This window comes from Phalacrocorax carbo, chromosome 4, assembly GCF_963921805.1.
Source record: "Phalacrocorax carbo chromosome 4, bPhaCar2.1, whole genome shotgun sequence".
NCBI lineage: Eukaryota > Metazoa > Chordata > Aves > Suliformes > Phalacrocoracidae > Phalacrocorax > Phalacrocorax carbo.
Window position 1 is genome coordinate 81141756 of NC_087516.1, and position 20861 is coordinate 81162616.

General features: G+C 39.8%; 1 protein-coding gene across 1 annotated transcript; it reads right to left on the minus strand.

Moving 5' to 3' along the window:
- Positions 1–267: 267 nt before the first annotated feature.
- Positions 268–20345, minus strand: AP1AR (adaptor related protein complex 1 associated regulatory protein). The gene is made up of 10 exons (XM_064450640.1): positions 20220–20345; positions 15310–15358; positions 13697–13723; positions 12878–12903; positions 11901–11997; positions 11061–11159; positions 7913–7974; positions 6854–6927; positions 5828–5956; positions 268–2673 (listed from the first exon to the last, which is right to left on the minus strand). Exons 1-10 carry the CDS (start codon positions 20294–20296, stop codon positions 2408–2410), a joined length of 906 nt encoding a protein of 301 aa, XP_064306710.1. The 5' UTR covers positions 20297–20345; the 3' UTR covers positions 268–2407.
- Positions 20346–20861: the final 516 nt, after the last annotated feature.

Sequence of the window (20861 nt, forward strand, 5' to 3'; positions counted from 1 at the left end):
TAAAAGAAGGGCTCTGCACTCCCAGTTCTTCAAGTCTTCCATTACCACATCTTTAGTTAGAGTTTCCCTTCCAAAGCAACAGGTCTCAGAAGGGATGCTATGGAATTCAGTAGTTAAAAATGCACCAGCTAAGGGTTTACTCAGGTCTTCCTTAGTTGGCCAACACATACATAATTTCAGGTAACACTTAATTTTTCTTCAGACACTGCTTTCACTGTGTATGACAGGGCAGCCACAAAACCAGCAACAGATAAAACATTGCCAAACTTTAAGACCAACTGAAAATTTTAATAACTTCTAAATTTGTACAGATATGCATTTTACAGTACTGCTGAATTGTTTCACTTGAGCTGTTTATGTAGTCTTTCAATTCCCTAAGTTTCCACAAGTATTGACCATAATTAAATCACTCAGTGCGGTGCACTGAACTCTGAAAAGCAGGATGCTATTAATCATGGCTACAGAACATGCCCATCACAGTAAAAGCCCTTGACCGGCATCAGCTTCCTTTTTCCTCAGTGCTTTTTCACTCTACAAGCAGCACTATCAGCTAGTTCACTTCCTCAAAGCATGGTCAGGACAAGTTAACCTCATGTTCACTGGTCAGGAAAAAGTAGTGACCACCGCAAGGTGAGTTACAGTTCCCACAGGTAAAAACCATGTTATTTACATGTCGAGAAAGGTGCCTCAGTTTCCATAGGAATATATTATACAAGTAAACGTTCAGGAGAAGTTATATAGTAGTAGCTTATGCCAAAGCAAAAATATACATTTGATGTGTACAAATTTTTAAAGCTTATTACAGGCATTGCGAATGTACATAATGACATTAAAATATTTAATGACATAGCTACAGTTTAAGAAATGGAATGTTATCAACAAGATGCATCTGTTCATTAGTGTTGCTATTTGTACATATTTAATCCAAGTGTGGGGTATTTTTGTTGAAGGTATCATGAAGATGAGCACGCTGTAGTGAGCCTGATGTTATATGTTGGCTCAGATGATCTAAAATGGTGACACAGCTTTCACCAAGCTCAGTTTCTGTTCTTCTGAAGATGCAGATCTAACACAGCATCTTGCTTTTACTCCACAATGGTGAAGCTACACCCCACCCCCCTTTTTTCAGGGAAAAACAAGACAGCTACACAAAGTACCAGTAGGGTAGAATGGCTTTACTGAAATTTTGGGGAAAGCCTGAGATCTACAAGCATTTTGCACTTCCTCTTTAGTGAGCTTTTTCTTTTTTAAAAAGTATAACTTACATTAAATATCAGGGAAGATCACACAACACATTAAATCAGATTTGCAGTCACTGGACACCTCCTTGAATTTCAGTCCGTGTTAGCAGTATTAACCATCCAGTTCAGAGGCACAGGAAAGCTAGAGCACTTAAACAGTTTTGTCACTGGAATCTTTTTTTAAAACACAGATATAGAAATTCAGTCTTTAGGTTCTTTTTCTCCCCACCCCAGCAGCAAAGCAGTCATCCCTCACCCACTTTGCTCAGCGAATGTTGCTTTTCAATAATTGTTCCGGTCAAGGTGAATTATATTTTCTCCACAGCTAAAGAATTTTAAGGACCATGTAATAACAGATGTCTGGTGGGGGGGGCTGGGGAAATCAAGACTTTGGTCCTCCCAGTTCTGCACTAGATACTGGTTAAAATTTCTAGTTTTGACACATGAAGAATTTATAGTTGTTTTTCTATCTAAAACATACATACTAAGCCTGGCATATTATACAACACAATATCTTACCTAACCTGATGATTTAGGCTATGTTGTTTGTTGAGGTTACCTGTGCTTCACATAAAGTAATAAAAAAAAAGGGGACAGCACAAGGCTAGGAAGACTGTAAAAGCTAGACGGGGGGGAAAAAAAAAATGTAGTTTACCATGTGTGAAATTTGTTTTGCAGCTGGCTAAGTACACCCTCTAAAGAGCTAAAGAACAGGTCAAAAAGCACATATTGGAACTAAAATTTTTTAGAAGTGTTTTTTCTATATTCAAGTATTAGATAAATTAGGTAAGACTGCTTCTGAGATCAGTAGTAGGCCAATGATGGATTCTAAAAGCAAAAAATCAGTAGAAACATCATCCAGAAAAAAGGCTAGTTAAAATATAGATATGTCAAGCTATGAAGCTTAAATTAGTGCAGATAATTTTATATTAAATCCAGATACCCAGAAATATACACAATAGAATTATCCCAGTTTTCATAAAAGTTTAGAAGGTAGATGATAAAATTGCACTTAATTCTGAATTAATTCAGAGAGCAAGTCATTCCCATTCCTTGCTGATCAATTTATACGAAAAAGGGAACCATGTTACAAAAGAGCGAATCTGTTCCATACATTCTCTTTCGCTTCTCAACATTTGGTCATAAGCAAGGGCCACGCAGTTTCACTATCTGTCTTGATGATCAGATTCAGATATCCTTACATCTGATGCAGACAAATCTAATACAGGATTTACAAATCCGGCATATTCTGAATTGCCATTATCATCCATCTCAGCGCTAACAAAGTCATTCTCCCACTCCAATCCATTAGAATCATCAGAGGCTGAAGCTGGGTTACTTCCCGGCTTCTTGCTATTAAATTTCAGTGCCGCCCGGAGTATGTCTTCTTCTGTTTTGGAGCGTTCTCTCATTGGAATCATTCTGTTCATGCCTGCAATTTAAGACACATTTATGAGAAAGATGTAATTTTGAGGGTAGGACCTTTACATTTGGGTTAGAACATTAGAAGAAACAACAAGAATCCTTTGGAGATTCAGACTCTGAGAATTTTAGTCCTGAGCATCACCATATTCTTTCTGGTGGTGGTGTTCACATGAAATCCGTAGTCTGCAGCCAGTTTTGGCCCAAATGAACATAACAGCCAGTGATAAAATTTTACAGAGCTCCAAGGAAGTCAAACAACTCGCTGGCAGTGCTTATTTCTCCTACATATGCAGCCTGCTGCCCTACATTATGGGCATGTAAATATCAGAAGATTTTCAGTGCTGTGCCGTTTCCAGAACAGGTGGATGTCTGGGGCATCCTGTGACACTCCTGTAACTTTACTGACAAACAGATGAAGCATCACCATGTGAGACATTTCAAAACAGACTAAAATTGAGAAAGATAGTGGGCGCAGTTGTCCAGGAAAGCGCTTCGGTTTGTCTGAAGAGGTGTATACCAATATCACAAAATAAGGCAAAACATTGGTCAAAACTGCACAAAGACATCAGAGATGCTATTTGGTCAGTAATTGTAGACTTAATCATATTGCATCAAACCCTCCCATACCACTGGAAGGCAAAAAGGGGAAGACTTAAAATATCCTTATTCACTGGACTCCTTGTACATTCCTAAATAAACTCCCCTTTTCAATTTGCAGTAACTAGCTAATTTGTTATAATCAAAAAGTTTAAGTGTTGCAAGTGAAACACACAGCTCGGGTAGGGCAGCAGGGAACCACAGGAACAAGATATCTAAGAGGTAGATTTTTCCCTTCAGACTCAAATGATAGATTTTATGTTAAAGTTCCATAGGGGTTTCAGAACATAACTATTTTCAACTTGATTATTCCACTGGTAGCAATGGCTCACCAAAGCTGTTGTCCATCTCAAGATACACTACCCAAAATCCCAACACAAGCAGTACAAGTTCATTTGTTATCTGTACGTGACACTAAAGAATGAAAACAGAATCACTATGTCAAAAGTCTATTTAACCCATGACAGTTACCCTTCCCATTTTCTCCTCACACCTTTTCTCCTTCTGTAAAATACTCTTCATAACATGGCAGGGCACAAGCTCTGCACCTGCTGTGCTCCAACAGCTCCAATCTGCCATCCCATTTCAGTACCGCCACTACATAATGATTACACACTACCATTTGCAGTATATCATCATGCCTCCTTCAGGGTCTAGACACGCCCTGTTAAGAGCCTCCTAATTTGGCAATTTCTCAGTCAAGCAACATCATCTTTCATTACTATTTCTGGGGTTGTGGGTTTTTTGGGTTTGTTATTTTTTTGTTCTTGTTTAAAGGTTAGTACTCTTTCAAAACACTGGTTATTCTCTACATTGTGTTCAGCCCCAGAAGCAACTTTTTTACTGATAGTAGACAATGTGTGACTAGACCATAAATATCCCAGATCACTAAACCCACACACGCTTCCTTTTTTGGAGTTGTGCGGTCTCCCTAGTAGGTTTTGACAGCGCACACAGTAACTAAACCTCTTACCCCAATCAAGCAGTCAACCCCTTCAGGGAGATGACTGCAATACACTTAAGCTGGGCCAGATCTACCAAGAATGTGCTAGAAACTACCTAAAGTCCTTGCAATATTGACTAGGACGTCTTTCAAATGACCACATTCCTCCTGTTAGCAGCCACAAAAGCAAGTTATGATCTCGAGCATAAGCAATCTTGCTCAAGATTTGAGGTTACCAGGGAGGAGAGATACACTGCTGTCACAATGACCAACTCAAAAATTATTCCCCTTCGTGGAGCACAGGCTAGTAGGAATCAAAAACAGAACTATGCAGTAATTTTGTTAACTGTTTAGGCAGGTTTTGGAACTTCTGAGCACTTGCTATTTAGTTATCTCAATACCAGATGAATACTTATGGCTAAGTCAACGTGACAGGAGAGCAATGAGCAGCAAACATGAGACTTAATTCCATACACAAAATTCAGTCGCCCACCAAAAAGGATAATACAAGCCCATATGCAACAAGACCCTCAACTTCAGGTCAACTGTACAAGATAATTTTGCGTGCAGGTATGCCTGGTATAGACTGAATCTCGCTCGTTTGGTTTTCAGGAGTTATTTAGGAATATATTATGTTAAGCTAACATGTAGGAGTGGGACGACAACTCAAGCTGTAAGAAAGCAAAAAAGCAATTTTCCCATTTCGTAAGCACAGCGTAGAGTGCAGAGTTCCCAGAACACTATTTCCACACTTGTGCCAAGTACTCTGTAAAATCCAGTCTATTTTAACATAGATGATCCTGCCCTAGCTTCAGTTCCTCTAGAATGGTAATAGCTCTTGCACACACTAGCCAAAAAAAGATGCTGGGTATTTCTGGGCAAATGCGTGAAAGTTGGATCTTTCAAAACAGGTTTCTGACTACATGCGTTAGTACTCTTGACAGTGCAAAATGTTTAAACTACACACATTGTCAAAGAAACAGTCTATAAAAGAAATCCTAGCGTATTTCTGGTGAGCATTTCAAGAGTCAGGGTCTCAAAATTTTGGATTAACTTTGAAAAAAGACATGAGCTTTTGTAGATTTATTAAAGAGAACAGAAAAGATCTGTAACAAACAGCAGCAGCAGTTAGGATGGTTGGGATACTCACCTGGAACACAGACCATAAGTTACCAGTAAAAGTTACAGTAAAACTAATTAGGGTGTAAAGAAACAGCACTTCCTAAAATTACTTCAGAGACTCCTGACCAACTTCCACATTTTAAAACAAAGAGCAAGCTGTCCCTTCTACTACTGGCTCACAAGAGGGCAGCATTTCTTTACCATTATTTTTGCTGTAGGTTTACAAGTAAGTTCCACAAAATGCAGGAAAACACATTTATTTACTGAAAGATCCAAAGAAATTAATTCATTTATTAGACAGATAACCACAATCAAAATAAACAGTTTTCTAGGTAAAAATAATTTCCAGTTTAATCATTACACACTTAGAAATGCCATCAGAATTAAGTTTTAAATCACCTTCCCTTTCAAAAATCACATATTTAGAGTCAATACAGTTTAAACTACCAGCATTTTTAACTTGTAAATTCAGAACGAAACTGAATGGCAGAATAAATACCTTCTTCATCTTCCCACTCTAAATCTAATGAGGTGCTGTCATCATTTCCACTTGTCGATTTTGTTTTGGTCATTAGGTCACAACTGCTCTCCGTGTTGGGTGTCAGTACTGTAGCATCAGATGAAAGTCCTATATAAAAAATATGTAATTCATAAACGTACTTGAATTTCAGGTTCAATATGCAAAACTGAACTTTCAAGGCAAGTTCTTATTGTGCTTTGTGGCCTTTAAACCTAAGGAACATTTGAAAAAGCAACTTCATCACTTCAAAGAACATACAGTAGCTTTTTAATAGTCAACTTCAGTAAGGTGTCACAAGATGACATGTAGCAATACTATCTACTTAGAACTACAGAGGAATTTAGGAAGCTGTAAGCTGACTTCTGTGAAGACTTGCAAAAACACAAAAGCCAACCCTCCCCCAAAAAATCCCAAACTACAGGCAGCATTTCCTAAGAATCACAATCAGTCCTCCAACACCTTAGCAACTATCACGTACTGTCACCCAAATTTACAGATATAAGCTAATAACATTTTTTCCTCTAAATGGTTAGTGGAATTTTAAATATAGGCAGCCAAATCCTCTCTTGCACTTCATTAGAAAAAACTATTAGTATGAATCTAATTATTTTGCTAAGAGGTGATTAGAAAAGCTGTACGCACACATTTGCATCTTTGATACACAGGTTTTACAAGAGAAGTCCACTGTATTGACGCTGCCACCACAAAGATGGTTGGAAAGCCTTAGCAGAATAAAGTACATGCACAGGACTTGTTTGCTTACGGAACTTGCTTTAGCGAACTGCAGTGGTATAGCACAAGTTGTATAGGCTGTGGTTTTGAGCACTTGAAGCACCGGGGATTAGAGGGGAACAGAACTTTCTATCTATTTTTTTCTATTATGTGTATACACACTTTGTGTGAAAATTAAAATATGAATAAATTATGTTTCTCTAGAAAAATTATCATTCTGTGCTTCTCAGTCACTTAACATTCAAAGACATGCATAAGGAAAGGAAGACTTACTACTACTTCGAAAAGCTTCATACTGGAATTTTGTATTTCTTAAGAAAGAATCAAGATCTTCCTCTGCCACAGAGCTGTAAGAACAATGGTTTTAGCTTTATAAACCTCTAAGGATGCCGTAAGAGATACATTAATGCACATGCACCCCAGTTCCATGCTTACAAAGCACATACGTCTAACTCCAATCTTTTTAAGATGATCTACAAAATGCTTTTCTATTCCTACTCATCAAATCCTCTCCCAGTCTGAGCTTCTGCTCTATTTTTAGTAGTACTTCCCGTTAAAAATGAATTAACTGTCACAAAACAACTCTCTCCATCAGTTCGGATAATGCCTCTTAACTTTTCAACTCCTTTAATGAATTCAAATCCTGATACTGCAGCCCTTCGTTTCTAAAATCTAGTTCCTACTCATGCCATGAACCCTCGGTTTTCACAGCTCCTTTTCTAAATATATTTCCCTAACTGAAAGTCCCTCCTACCCTGCCCTTTCTCCTCCATTCAAAAATAGGTGTTTAGCATTTTTTCTCAACACAAATCCCATTCCACAGTCAATTTCTTCGGTGTTTTTATTATGGGGTTTTCTTTCCTTCCCCCAACACTGAACACAGAAGGTTGGAGTGAAGAGATTTAGGTCAATAATACTAACGAAGAAGCAAGCAGACTATATAAACCATTCCACCCCCCATTTGATGATTGTGTATTTTTATTGCACATTTCAAGCTGTTCTGGGTTCTTTATTAGCCACGATTTTACATATAAACACCTTTTTAATATAAAATACTAGGTTGTGTGCATATATACATTAGTAGCTGGGAGCAGGTTCAATTTTGTATGCATCAGCCTAATAGGCACAGTGAAAACCAGAATGAATGCAATCTACCCTCAAACTTTGCAGATTAATGGTAGCCAGTCTGCATTCAGTAACTGCTTGGTTAGAATATGCTGCGTATGTAAAGTTTGAAAAACACTGAAATTTTTTTTATGAGAGGGAAGATGAGGAACAGGAGTAAAAGCAGTCATAGTTGTCAATTAGCATTAAAAAATTATTAGCTCTTACCTCTGATACTCTCCATTATTAACAGCATGCGCTCTCTGTGTTATTCTTTGCTGTCTACGTTGCTATCAAAAGAAGTAAATTTTTGAAAGAGCTGAATGCAATCACTCAGTAATATACTCAATACACTAAGCATTCCCTTAACTGCATTGTCCTGGTCCTTAGAGCAGTTTAAGAACAACTCAGGAAAACTGACTTTCATTCGAACTAAATGTCTGTTTTATGATAGCAAGGGGACCGTTACAAGCAAGTTATATTGTTTTTAATCTCAGAAATCTCTCCATTTCAAAGAAGATAGCTTTGTGAATAGAGCTCTCAACATTTTAGCTTATTTCATGCACCCAAAAAAGCATTAACTTGTCTAGAAACCTGTGAACACCACCTTACTCATGACTGCATCTGTCTTCTCAAGCTACACATATCTTCCATGCACAACACCTGGGTTACATTTGACTTGTTTTGCTCTGTACACAGGATCAGTCAGCCTACCCTTTACAAAGAAGGGTTTCTATAGGTCCGTTTTATCCCTGTACAAAGCAACACTGCCACCTCCTCTAGTTGTCTGCATCAGCACTAAGTGCTTAATTTGTATCAGTAAAAGCTTTGTTGCCTTGCCGGGCCAAAAGTATTAATACCTCTACACTCCTAAGGCAGAAAGCTTTCATGTATCATTAGGCAAAAACCAAACAAAAAAAAACCTAAGACGAGCCATAAATGCATTTATTGTTCTAGTTACTTGAGGAACAGATGTCTTTGAAGTCGGGTTCTGCTTACATTTTAGGGTTTGAACAACTTAAAGTTGTCTCAATTTTCCCTGCCTTGAAAACAATGAGAGAAAAACTGGGCACATAAACTATATGATTAAAAGTCCATCAGTTATGAAGCAGTAATTGTTCACTGACTACAACAAAGACTAAGATAAGAATGAATGATCTAGTTTAATAGACAAGTCTCATGTATCTAGCTACTTTATTTTCTAAAAAAACCTGTTCTCAGCCTTAATGGATCTGCCCCTGCAAAAGACAAGCAGCAGTAAGTAAACCAGGGTTTTTAATGTCAACTTTTACTTCATCTAAGGATTGTTCCTCACTGGGTAAATGGTCTTGTGAGATAACTACATGGGATCAGCTAGCATTTTTCAAACCTAAGATGAAGATGGCTTCATTTCTTGGCACGCTTTCCACCTCACGTATTTAGATAAGTATCAGAATACGCAGATTGAAGCCAGTAAGTAAATGGGAAGTGTAGGAGTAGCAGAATTAGCACATAACAGTAGTTACAGTGACAAGACTTAAGTACGCAGGGAGAAAGACAGGAGTTTGGGACCAACATAGTTAACATATCAGTAAAAATCTATTATTGACACGTGCAACAATCTTTTAATACTCATACCCACATAAAATCCAATTTAAATTATCTACCCATTTTGCCAGGTTGCATACAAATATCTAGCACTGTCAGTTCCAGGATACACATATATTAAAATTCTCCGCTCTTATAAACCCTGGGCAACATCACCCAAAGGGGTTTCAAAGGGATGCCGTGCATCCAATGAAAACACCATTTTCTCATTTAGAAGATGACTTCTGCCCACAAAGAGCAGAGAGATGAGCTATGTATTCAAAAATGGCTCCCAGTTTATTTGAAGGTTAAATGCTTAACACATTTACACAAAAATGCTTCCTTGGAAGTCCTTAAAATCCTTTGGGGGGGGGGGGCCTGTTTGCAAAGGAGATAAGTGGTGCTAATTTTGAGAGGAAGAAAAAAATCTCTATAATGCATTCTATCTTAGGCCCTGACTATAAAGAAGTGCATGTTAAAAATACTGAAACACAAGAAAAATATTATTTCTTGTAGAGAGCTTCCACAAAAACCACTTAAAGCCATAAAACGATCTAGTTTTGCTGACTACATATAGACAAAAAGTGTTTAAAAAGGCAGGCAAAAAAGGTCAGAAAGAATTAACCCTCCCATGCCAAATGACAAGAAGATAGAGAAATGAAATGAGACCTATACTTAGCAACATAAATATTAAATGAAAACTCAGTCATTGCTATCAGTCTGGAAATAATTTTCCATTCACTCTCTCTTGAATATAGACGATAGACCAGGGTTAAAGGTCTCCGCTATACCTAGTGTAGGTTACAGACTTTTTCAATTAGCCTAAATCTGACCTTTTGAAAATACACTTCTAAGAGAACAGATATCACATATCTAGTGGACCATCTCCTTCAACACGACACAGCCACACACATTATAGATGAACAGATGGTGGAAAGTGAAGCATGTTCTTTTTAACATACGCCTTTCTGCCAACCTGACATTTGTGAGAGGACACACTTTCATAGCTTATTAAAATGGCAAGTATTAAATGCACTGATAATCTGTAGCTTTGAAGCGCAACATGAAAGCCATCCGTCATAACTGCTATGGGGATACAGAGCAGCATCCGTTTCCAAAAATGCGGAAAAGCGTAACGTGGCTTTTGTTTTGCTTGACCAAGCTCCAAAAGCACGGACACCAGACATCTGAAAGCAGGCACAGATATGTTAATAAAAACTACTGTTATGTCATTACTGGACTTTGGCTACTACGCACACAAATCACAAAATGAACAGCTGAGGTTGGAAGGGACCTCAAGAGGTCATCTAGTCTCACCTCCTGCTCAGAGCAGGGTCAAGAGTAAATTCAGATGGCTTAGAAACACATATCTTCGTGTTACCACAAACCGCAGAGATAAGGTACAATTAAGTGCACAAGTATACAAAGTACATTTTACAAGTCTAAATGATGTCAATGTGTGCTTAGTTTCAGGGTTCTTTACTAGGAGACCATCACAAATCACTTCACATTAAAGATCAGAAATTTCTGTGTAACATAAGGAGTCTGTTAAGCTAATTATAGATTGAAATCATACATCTCCCATTCAAAAATCTTCACTCAGCAATCAGTCATTTCAAACAATTCTGATCATTTTCAGCTGTTGCAGTCAGCTGTACTTGGAAATCATGTATTTCTTTCTCTACTGGAATTTACAAGCCAACGCAACTTCCTCATTACATTTCCTGAGAGGTAAAGGATATTAGGGAAGTCTGCATACATAGAAACAGAACAGAAGCTCTGATATATATTGGGGTCTTTTTCCCCTCACCTCCAAGAGCTTTTTCTGCTTTGCTGCCCTGGCTGCTTCACGTTGTGCAGCATATAAAGCCTCTTCTTCTATTCTTAACTTCTCCTCTTGTAAGGCTAACTGTATATGAACAAAATAGTAATGGTTAACAAAAGCAGAACCTATCTATCTTCCTATGAATAAAGCTATAGTTCAATAAAACAAAAGAGCTACTAGAAAAGAAAAATAAAATAAAATTGACTGCCGCTAAAACATTTTTCTTCATTAACTCAATCTAACAGCTTCCCCCCCCCAAACATCCCAAGAAGTTTAGATAACTAAACATCAGCCTATTGAATAAACATCGTTACTAGTGAATTGCTGTAAATACACATTGCATTTTATTATGAAATGGATAGTGAAAAACTGAAATCTTTTTTCAGTTGCATATTTCACTTTATTAAAAACCACTCTCAGCTTCTACATTGTATTCCACATCATATTCCATTAATTGCTGCAACACACAAGCAAAACGACAAATTGTGGGTTTTATCTTTAGGAAAAGCTCTGGAAAAAACTAAGCACAAGAAAAGTTCAATCCAAGCATAGTCCCCATTTTGCCTTTCGTTAAAAAAGTGATAATTTAACAGATCTCAGTCAAGAGAGCCAGCCTGTTCATTCAATTTCTCAGCTAAGAGCTATTAAAAAGAAGCAATCTCTGATGCAAACTTAGTGGCACAGCAATCTATCTTGTAGACTAAAGTATCAACAGATGAACAAAACCCAACTGTTTGGTTCACGCAAATGGAATCTCCTCCTGTCCCTGGTTGATCTTAACTACTTGAAAAGATCCATGCCATCCTAGTCATGGTAACTGCTTACCTCTGACTGAAGTTTCATATCAACAACTCTCTGCTTTTCAGCAATGGAGTCATAATGTCTGTCTTTCAAGTCAGCAATCTCTTCCTCAGTCAGAGGTCTAAAAGCACAGGGGAAACACGTAAAGACCTCATCTATTATTCACACACGACAACCCTAAGTTGCACTTAAATGTATCCATATAGTCTTTCCTGAGTGGTCCTTCAATGCAGATTCAACAAGCCGTGCTTTTGGCCTGCTGCTCTGGAGAGCAGAGTTCCAAACTTCCAGTGCACTCAAGACAACGCTGTCTCTCCTTACCCTTACAAAGGATTTCTTGTATCTTTATAGAAAGCATATTTACAAAACATTGCTTGCTAACAGAACTGTTAAGATCATTGTTGTGTAAATCTCACTCTTATTTTTTTAGGTCCCCTAATTGTAAATAATTTCCCTTTCATCTGCTGCCTACTTTATGTCTACTTGTATTTATCTAACAAGACCACAAAAGCTTAAAAATAATTTTAAGGGTTGCTATATCGCTGCTTTGGGACCATTGACAGGGAACAAGATTTTGGGAACTACCAAACTTAAAGAATACAAAATGTCTAGAATTAGACAACCAAAGCATGCACTTCAGTGCCTTCATGTCTTTCCTGTAGATCAGACCTCTAAGTTACTACTGCTTGCATAAATATTAACATGCTCACAAAGATGTCACTGGAGTTCTTGCACTAACACTCGTGTAACTTAACACAGTATGTTGGAAAGAGACTCTTGTTCCCAGGGTCTGCATTTCAACTGTCTCATATAGGCTTTGCATGATGCATTATCATCTAAACTCTTTTGACATGGTTAAATATTAAGGTTAGTTTCACATGTATTCTTTCTATGTATCTGACAACTAAAGAGACAAACAGTTTTGACAGACACACTGAAAAATTTGATAGTCACAGCAGGAGAGCAGAGGGAAGGAGAGGCCCTGAATCTCAAGGTCTTACCTGTGACTGCTTCCTGGGCTTTCCCCCTGTTAAAAAAAAAGTCTGAGTTTGAGAATCCCATCAATCAATCAGTTTTAAGAAGGAAAAAACCCAATATGAAATAACTGTTTCTCACATATATTGGTTTTAAAATTAGGGAGGAAAAAATCCTATATTAATTTGGAATTTAAAAAAATCTTTTTACAAAATCAACTGTAGTGGCTAAGTAAAACAAATACTTTTATTTTCACTTGAGTATTCCATTGGTATTTCAGGAATCAAACTATTAGTCCTCCTGTTTCTAAATACGGGGAAGGATACTGAAAGTGTGGTGTGTGTCTTGCCCATTAAGAAGCTGTATTAAATTTACAAGAGTGAAGTTTTAAGGCCAACTTCTATTTTTTTGAAGTACTGTTCAGCCAGTCTACCCATAACTGTAGACAGAGCACTCCAAAACTCCTTAGCAAAGCAACCCAGGTCCATTTATGTTCTCAGAGCATTTGCTGAGTCTTATACAGGAGTTACACTAGGAGCAAATTCTCCTTCATGTCTTCCACACATACACCTTCTTCCCCCCCACCTTTTTCCTCTTGTCTTCTGGATGTCCATAGTACTCTCTTCCTGGAAGGATTACTTCCCATACTCCCCCCAACCAGTTTTCTCTCTTGATCTTCATCTCTCCCAAAGTGTTAAATAGTCATTCCTAGAGCAAGCAAAACTCAGCTAAAAACCCCTGCAATGTAAGTCTACAACACAGCATGAAGTGGGAGGAAGATACAGATCTTGTGACAATTTTCATGGTTGTACTAGCAGGTTTCACATTACAATCCAGGTACCTACCTCATCGCTTTCCACAAGGTTCTCGAACTGCAGAGAAAAAGAAACAATCTTTACATTTCAATATAACAAGTCACTAAACACACAGCAAATATGACTACATATTTATGTCACTGGAGTAGTGTTTTTACAAGACAACAGTGGGACTGTAACACAACTCGTGAAAACCCCTACTTTGAGAGAAAGTATTACCTCTAGAGGAGGACTTCTTACCAATATTTCTTTCCTTAAAGATTACATTCTCCTAAAAGGAGAAGAGTCAAAGTTTTTCAAAATTAATGTACTTAACTACAACTTACATGAGGGCCCTGATAAAAACGAAATTTTATTACCTCATAAAGTAACTAATAATTCTGGATATCTGAAGTATTAGCATACAAGCAGTGGAAGGAACAGTGCAGCTCTGACATACACCAAAGCACCCACCCAGTTTAAATATGTAGAAGATGAAGGGGTATAGGGCACGTAACCTCTGCCTCACATGGTGACTGTGATGCTTATTTGTATTTCAATTGAATTTGAAAGAGTATTTTAAGATGGATTTAATTTACAGAGAAGAGTTACTTTCTATCCAGAATTCTAAAACAAAACAAACAACCACCACCCCCCTTCCCAGCTTTGCACCTAAGAAACTAAAAATCAATAAAGGCAACATAATGCTTAGCAACAGGAAGCTGAAAAAAGCCCGAACTGGGCAAGAATACACTAAACATTCTAAGCTACACAACCTCATCCAGCACAAAATCATGGCAAACGGAAATTCTCCATACTATTTTCCTTGTAGTAATCTTACATGCAGTCGATACCTCAAACGTGGAAGTCAGAACCTACAGCAAGACTCCTTACTGCCCTGTATGCTGACCAACCGCTGTAAGCAGAATGAGTAACAATTTGGGAGGAGGACAGAACCAGCTTTTCCCTATCCTTTCTGCTGCAGGAACGCCCTCTCGCAAGTGGAAGTTGTGCACTAAAACAGACTTCCCCCACCATATACATCTGACCCCTTTCTTGAAAGCCAAACCAGTGATAAGTTATTCATGTTATTCTCAGTAACAGGGGCCAATCTGAAAGGTCTAGGACTTTTAGACCATAAGGAACACTCACAGAAAGTAAACCAGGCTATTCCAACAATCTCAATTTATACGAATTAACCTTACCCTACCCTTGGCAAAAAGGGGCAATACTCTGTGGCTCTGCAGTGAACCAAGGGGGCTACCAACGCAACTGGCAAACAATGAAGTAACCTCAGGTTCAAGCTTTTTGTAGAATCAGATTCGCAGTCCTGCAGTCAAGAACTAAATATCCTGCACTCCAAGCAGAAAAGAACAATCACTCACGACACAGCAGTGATGAAAAATGCAATAGGCAGACTTTAGAGTGCTCTGGTCTGAGTCTCAGATCACAACAGGTACTGCTCTTCTTTCCAAATGATAGATTGAAGTGAGATGATGTATTCACGTCCTGAGCTATGTAAGAACCGCTCTTGCCACCCAGCGCAGCACCAGTTCGGTCTGGAGTATTTCAGTGTACATAAACCACAAAAAGTATTAAAGGCATTGCTAGAATTCAGCTTTTCCTACTTTTTTTTTTAAAGCACTAGAAATGTAAGCACTCACCTCTATAGTGAAGTGTTCTCCTGTTGTGCATGTTCTAAAATACTTCGATCTGGAAAAAATGAGTCTACAGTTACACCACAGAATAGTCTTCAGTTCACCGCAGGCAGAAAGCAAGCCTGATAATATATTTCAAGAGCTATTTAAAATTAAGTATAAAATAAAACAAGGAATCTTCATGTATTAAGCACATTTACTTGTTAACCTGTGCTCTACATGGCTACCAGAGCGCAAACAGGCAAAATGCATGTAAACATCTTCTATAGAACTGGAGAAAAGACAAACACCCTCAAAGTGAGACGAGATCACTTATCAGGATGCTGGACTTGACATTTACAGACATTTAATGTATTCTGCAATACCTCCTATACATTTTTCTCAGAAAACATAATTCCAGGCAATTTTTGAAAACACCGTTGCTTATCGTGGCACTTAACTCTTCAGTGGCGTAGCATCTTGTGCAACATTGATGTTCAACGACAGGTTTTATTTTGACAGCTTGGCACAGCTAGAAAGTTGAACCTCAGAGAAAAGTGTCTGAAGAGGTGAAGGCAATACTTAAAGTGCAAAAAATTATTCACGGTCTGTAATTTTACAGAGGGAAGGAATCAAACTCCTCCTTGATTCTCCATCTTAACACTGTCTTTTGTAAAAACCAATACAGTATTAAGTTACCTGAACACAGTTTTACCTAGCGAAAGAGGTTTGGCTATCATCCAAGAGATCATTCAAATGCATACCAGTGCGTCAGTCCAACATCCATTTCAAACTACTTCAAAAACCAGAGTTTCCAGTTGCAAGCACTGACTGATATCAGGAACAAACCCAGAGCCTCAGGCATTTCTACACTTGTAGAAAAGATAGTTCTGCACTTGGCAACCAACACCTACTTCTAGTATCCTAAAAGCAACACACCAGCCAAAGTCTGAATTATTTTAATCACATACTTCAGCTCCATCGTATTTTTATTTGGAATTCAGTTAGGGTACATCTCCCCTGGCAACTTGTTGCACAACCTTTCCTTATATACAGCAGTGTACCTTGCAGCACAGAAATATTTAGCTGCCACTGAAGAACTGTTACCAGTTGATTCACCGCTATGAAACCAGAGGTGAAAGGCCACTTAATTCATGCACTACATGGCAATTTAATTGGGACCTTCAGCCTGAACACTTAATTTCGCTGCTACCCCTCTGTGCAACATTTTGGTGTGCAGGAGCCAGCACCGTTAATAATCTCATTTAATAGAACAGTTACAGGAAATTGCTTCAGGACTATCTAGGCTGTTAACAAAAGTGTACTTCCAGTTTACAGTGTCAGGCGGTAACTGAGTTATGCTCAACTTGACAAACACATGAGCTGCGGTGAGATTAGTTGCAAGAATTAAACAGTGAACCTATACAAAATAAAGGCAACTCAGCACAAGCTTACTAAACCTAATTACACATAGTGGAGAGCGCCTATCTTCCTTGAAGTGTCATTGCTGTTAAATCCCTGTTCAGCAGGTAGCCTAACAGACCTAATTCTGTGCCAGAGTTTGAGCCCTTCAATCCCAGAGCAACTATGGAAGATTGAGGTTCTTGGGGACAGAACTAGAAGACCCATCAACTTCACCCCCATACCTAATGACTTCAAATTAAATAAAAAGAGCAACGTATTAAAATGCTTACAGCTGTTCTTATTCTCTTTTAAGCTCTACTGTTTCATTTTCTAAAGAAGACTTGAGAAACATTTAGGATTGATGGGTATTAGAGAAAACAGTTCAGCTCATAGGCCACAGGTCAATCTTCCAACATCTAAATCTATACAAGAGACTCACTTTTCAGCACTCCACACACATCTATGCTTTATTCTCTTCTTATGCAAAGTCATGTTATCTTTTATTTCAAAAAATCTAACCAACTTACATAGCTTATGTATGAGGGGAAAAATTTCACTAAAAATGAATATTCAATCTATTAAAACCAGGGCATGAGTTAAAATTACTTTTTCTACACGAATGACGAAAAGGATTGTTTCAATTTTGCTATGTGATAACCCCTCCCAGACTAACCAAACAAATACCATTTGTCACTGGGTTATTTATTCTTCTATTTTTTCCCCCTCCTCCTTTTAAACACTCCTCTAGGCATAAAGAGGAATACTTACGGTGAAGTATAGTTAGCTATGCCCTACTTTCTAATTACAGCTGTAGCTTTTAGTACTTCAAGCAAAACTATTTCAGCTGAAGCATAAGAACACTCTAAAAACTACTAATTTAAAGTTTATATTTTAACAGAAAGTTAAACTTACCTACACTACAGAAGGTTTGGGTGTTTCATTTCTCTCTATGCTTGCTCAACATGAATTCTAAAACCATTGCTGCAATTCAGATGTAAGTCTCCAAGACTTCAAACGCAATTCCAAGCAAAGGCAACTTACAATCTTGCAGGATATTGTAACACTTGTTTAAAACTGTGTCCTTAATTATTTAATCCTGTGTTTATTTCTTAGGGTTAAATCTTGAAGCATCTAAGAATAAAAGTGCACTAGTTTGGGCGGGGGGAGGAAAGCTGAATTATTAAAATAATGACAGTTACCTTGATAAGCTACATTATTGCATTACACTGTTCCAGAGTAACCAAACCTGCAAAATTTGGTGGCAATCTAACTTGCAAGCTTCCAGAATTTCTAAGATGTAATTTACAGTTTTGTTTTCAATGTAATTCCCTGCCCCTCCCACCACCCAGTGGAAGGGGAATACCTAAACCACCCCACTCCAGGGCTGCTCTGGAAACTACCAGCACACCGAGAAAACAAAGGTGATCTGAGCCATGTGCCGGCTATCTGCAAGAGGTAGCACCAATGATCTTTTTTCCATAAACTGATCCCAGGTTCAGGCTTCCAAAGCCAATCCGAACAGGTGCAGCCCCTTCAGCTGGAAAAGGCTGTTTTCAACACTATATTCTCTTTTTTCTAAGACTTTGGCTACAGGCTATGCAACACCTGAAGATATGTATTTAACAGTTCAACACCACAACAGCAGACAATAAGACTTACTTCACTGATAGGGACAGGCTGATATTGGACTAAAGCAATTCATGCACGTATGAGTAGCTAAGCCTTCACTGCAAACCTACTACTCCTTTGAGAGTACGCTCATCGAAATTTCTTTATGAATTCCCTGCCATTTAAGAGAATGGCATTTCTCAGGATTCTGTGCAGAGGCATTCATATTTACCATTCTAAAGCCCAAGCAAGCAGCAAGTCCATAGTTATTTGAACAGACAGCACCAATCAAGTCTGGTGAGTAAGCTGATAACTTCAGCAACGGCCTGCTAAAAACCAATTGGAGATAAGACCCTGTGGCAGGAAGCTAGTAAACGATGCTTCAGGAATCAAACATGCACCAAAACCAAGTCCAAGAACTGATGACACCGCAGAGACCAGAAAATGTACAAAAGGGTAGCAGAGTATGGCAAACATATGAGAAAGAAAGAAAACATAGAAAAAACACCAACAAAAAATATAGGCATTAGTCACTTTAGATCAGAAGGAAATATAAGAGATAACCATGTATCTAGAGTTTGCTGTTACGGCCAAAATGATCCTGTGCCTTTTTGGACTGTCTCCCATCCAGTGGTCATAAGTCAATTAATAAACCAGTTAAAAGTAATGGGGGGGAGAATAAAAACACCAAAGAGACCCCACAACCAAAGCAGTCATTTGCAGAGTAGGTACACATTGCTGGAGACTTATTATCACTACCCCAACTGCTAAAAAAAGGGGTATTAGCCTATATGTGGGGACTCAGCAAAAGACACACATGAAGCAAGAACCTTTCCAAGTCTCACCTGTTTTTCCTAAAGAGTACATAGCACAACAAACAGATACTTAACTGCCAGCTGGCAAAGCATTTCGGATGTTCTCATACCCAACAAGCATACAAGCAGGTCTCCTCCACACACACTGTCCTGGTCTTTCACCCATTTCTCTGAGAAGTATCCCTAAAAGGACTTCAGGGCAAGCAGAGCATCAGACTCACCCGCTAGAGGTGACATGAAATAGGAGGCCATGAGTTTGCAGTGTATGAAATGCTCAGCGTATCTGTCTAGAAAGACTTTGATCCTAACGCATCGGTCAAAAGGTGAGTGAGGTACAAGTATCAAATATTAGTCAGTATATGGAAGAAAAGCAAGGTCTTGTAAGATTGTGTAGCCTTCCCATCTGTAAACTGGTTGTTGCGGAACAAGACAGATTACACATTTACAACACAGACGAAAGTTTATTTGGACCATTCTGCTCCTGATTTTCTGTAATAGTCACCCTTTATCCCAAGACAGCCTCAGCATCTGATTCACAAAGACGACAAGATCACATCCCAGAAAACATGGTGGTTTTCCATCTTTGCACAAACATAGAGGCCTGCACAGATTTTAGGCAACTGACCTGAAAAAAAACCTAAGCTGCTTCCCTGGAAAAACAACCCTGGAAGAGGGCTAAGGGGCAAGAACGTGCCCGCAACCAAACCTAAGCCACCCTGGAAGCGCATCACCGTCACCCCCGCGACCCGCACAGCAACCTTCCGACGGCATGTCACCAGCTCGAGCTGTCGCGACAGAGGCCACACAGGCTTCCTCTCTCCCCGCTTCCATCCAGGTGCGGGAGGGGATGGAGGGGGGTGTCCCCCTCCCCGCCGGGCCCACGCCGGGCACCCCAACAGCTCCCCGGCCCTGCCACACACACCACCACAACCCCCCTAACCCCACGGCAACCCACGTCCACGCCGGGGGACGGGGAGCAGCCGCCCCCGGGCCCTCCAGCTCGGCCGCCTCGCCTCCGGCCGAGAACGGGGGGGGGGAAGGCGGAGCCGGGCGGGCCCAGCACCTCCCCGCCCCGGGGAGGGGAAAGGGGTAGCGGCGCTGCCTGCTTACCCTCCGCCTCGCTGGAGCCGGCCGGCTTCCCTCCGGAAAAAGAGCCCGCAGCACCACTGCGCCCAGCAGTTCCCCATCGCATCCTGGGGAACGGCGGCGGCAACCGGCTCCTCCTCCTCCCTTCGGCTCCGAACCGCCCCTGCCGTCAGGGCAGAGCGGAGGGCGGGGGGGAAGGACAACAGCTAAGCCTAAGAAACAAAAGGGCGGGCGGCGGGCGGAGGCCGGGCGCCCACAGCCTCATGGCCGCGGCGCAGAGGCGGATGCCGCATGCCCTGAGCGCCGGCGCCGCCCCGGCCCGCCCTCTGAGGGGACGGGCGGGACCCGCCGCTGGCCCGAACCCCAGCAGGCAGCCGAAACACCGCCTCCCGCCGAAAAATCGGCGGCACCCGTCGCCAAAGCTATTTATTTCCTTTCCAGGTGTCGTCTCGAAGGAAGAAACAAGGTGAGGTGGAGGTGATTATCGTCTGCGGGTGTAAATTAGGGGGGGAGAGGTGCGGTGTGAAACCCAAGCAGGTGTTGAGGTTCTGTCATCGGGAAAAACAGGGTGGGCAAAAAAAAAAAATAAGGCACTTTACCACAGAAACGCCTTGAAAAGAAGGTGGTAGTATCCCATGATCAACTGTATCATCACTGCCACGTGCC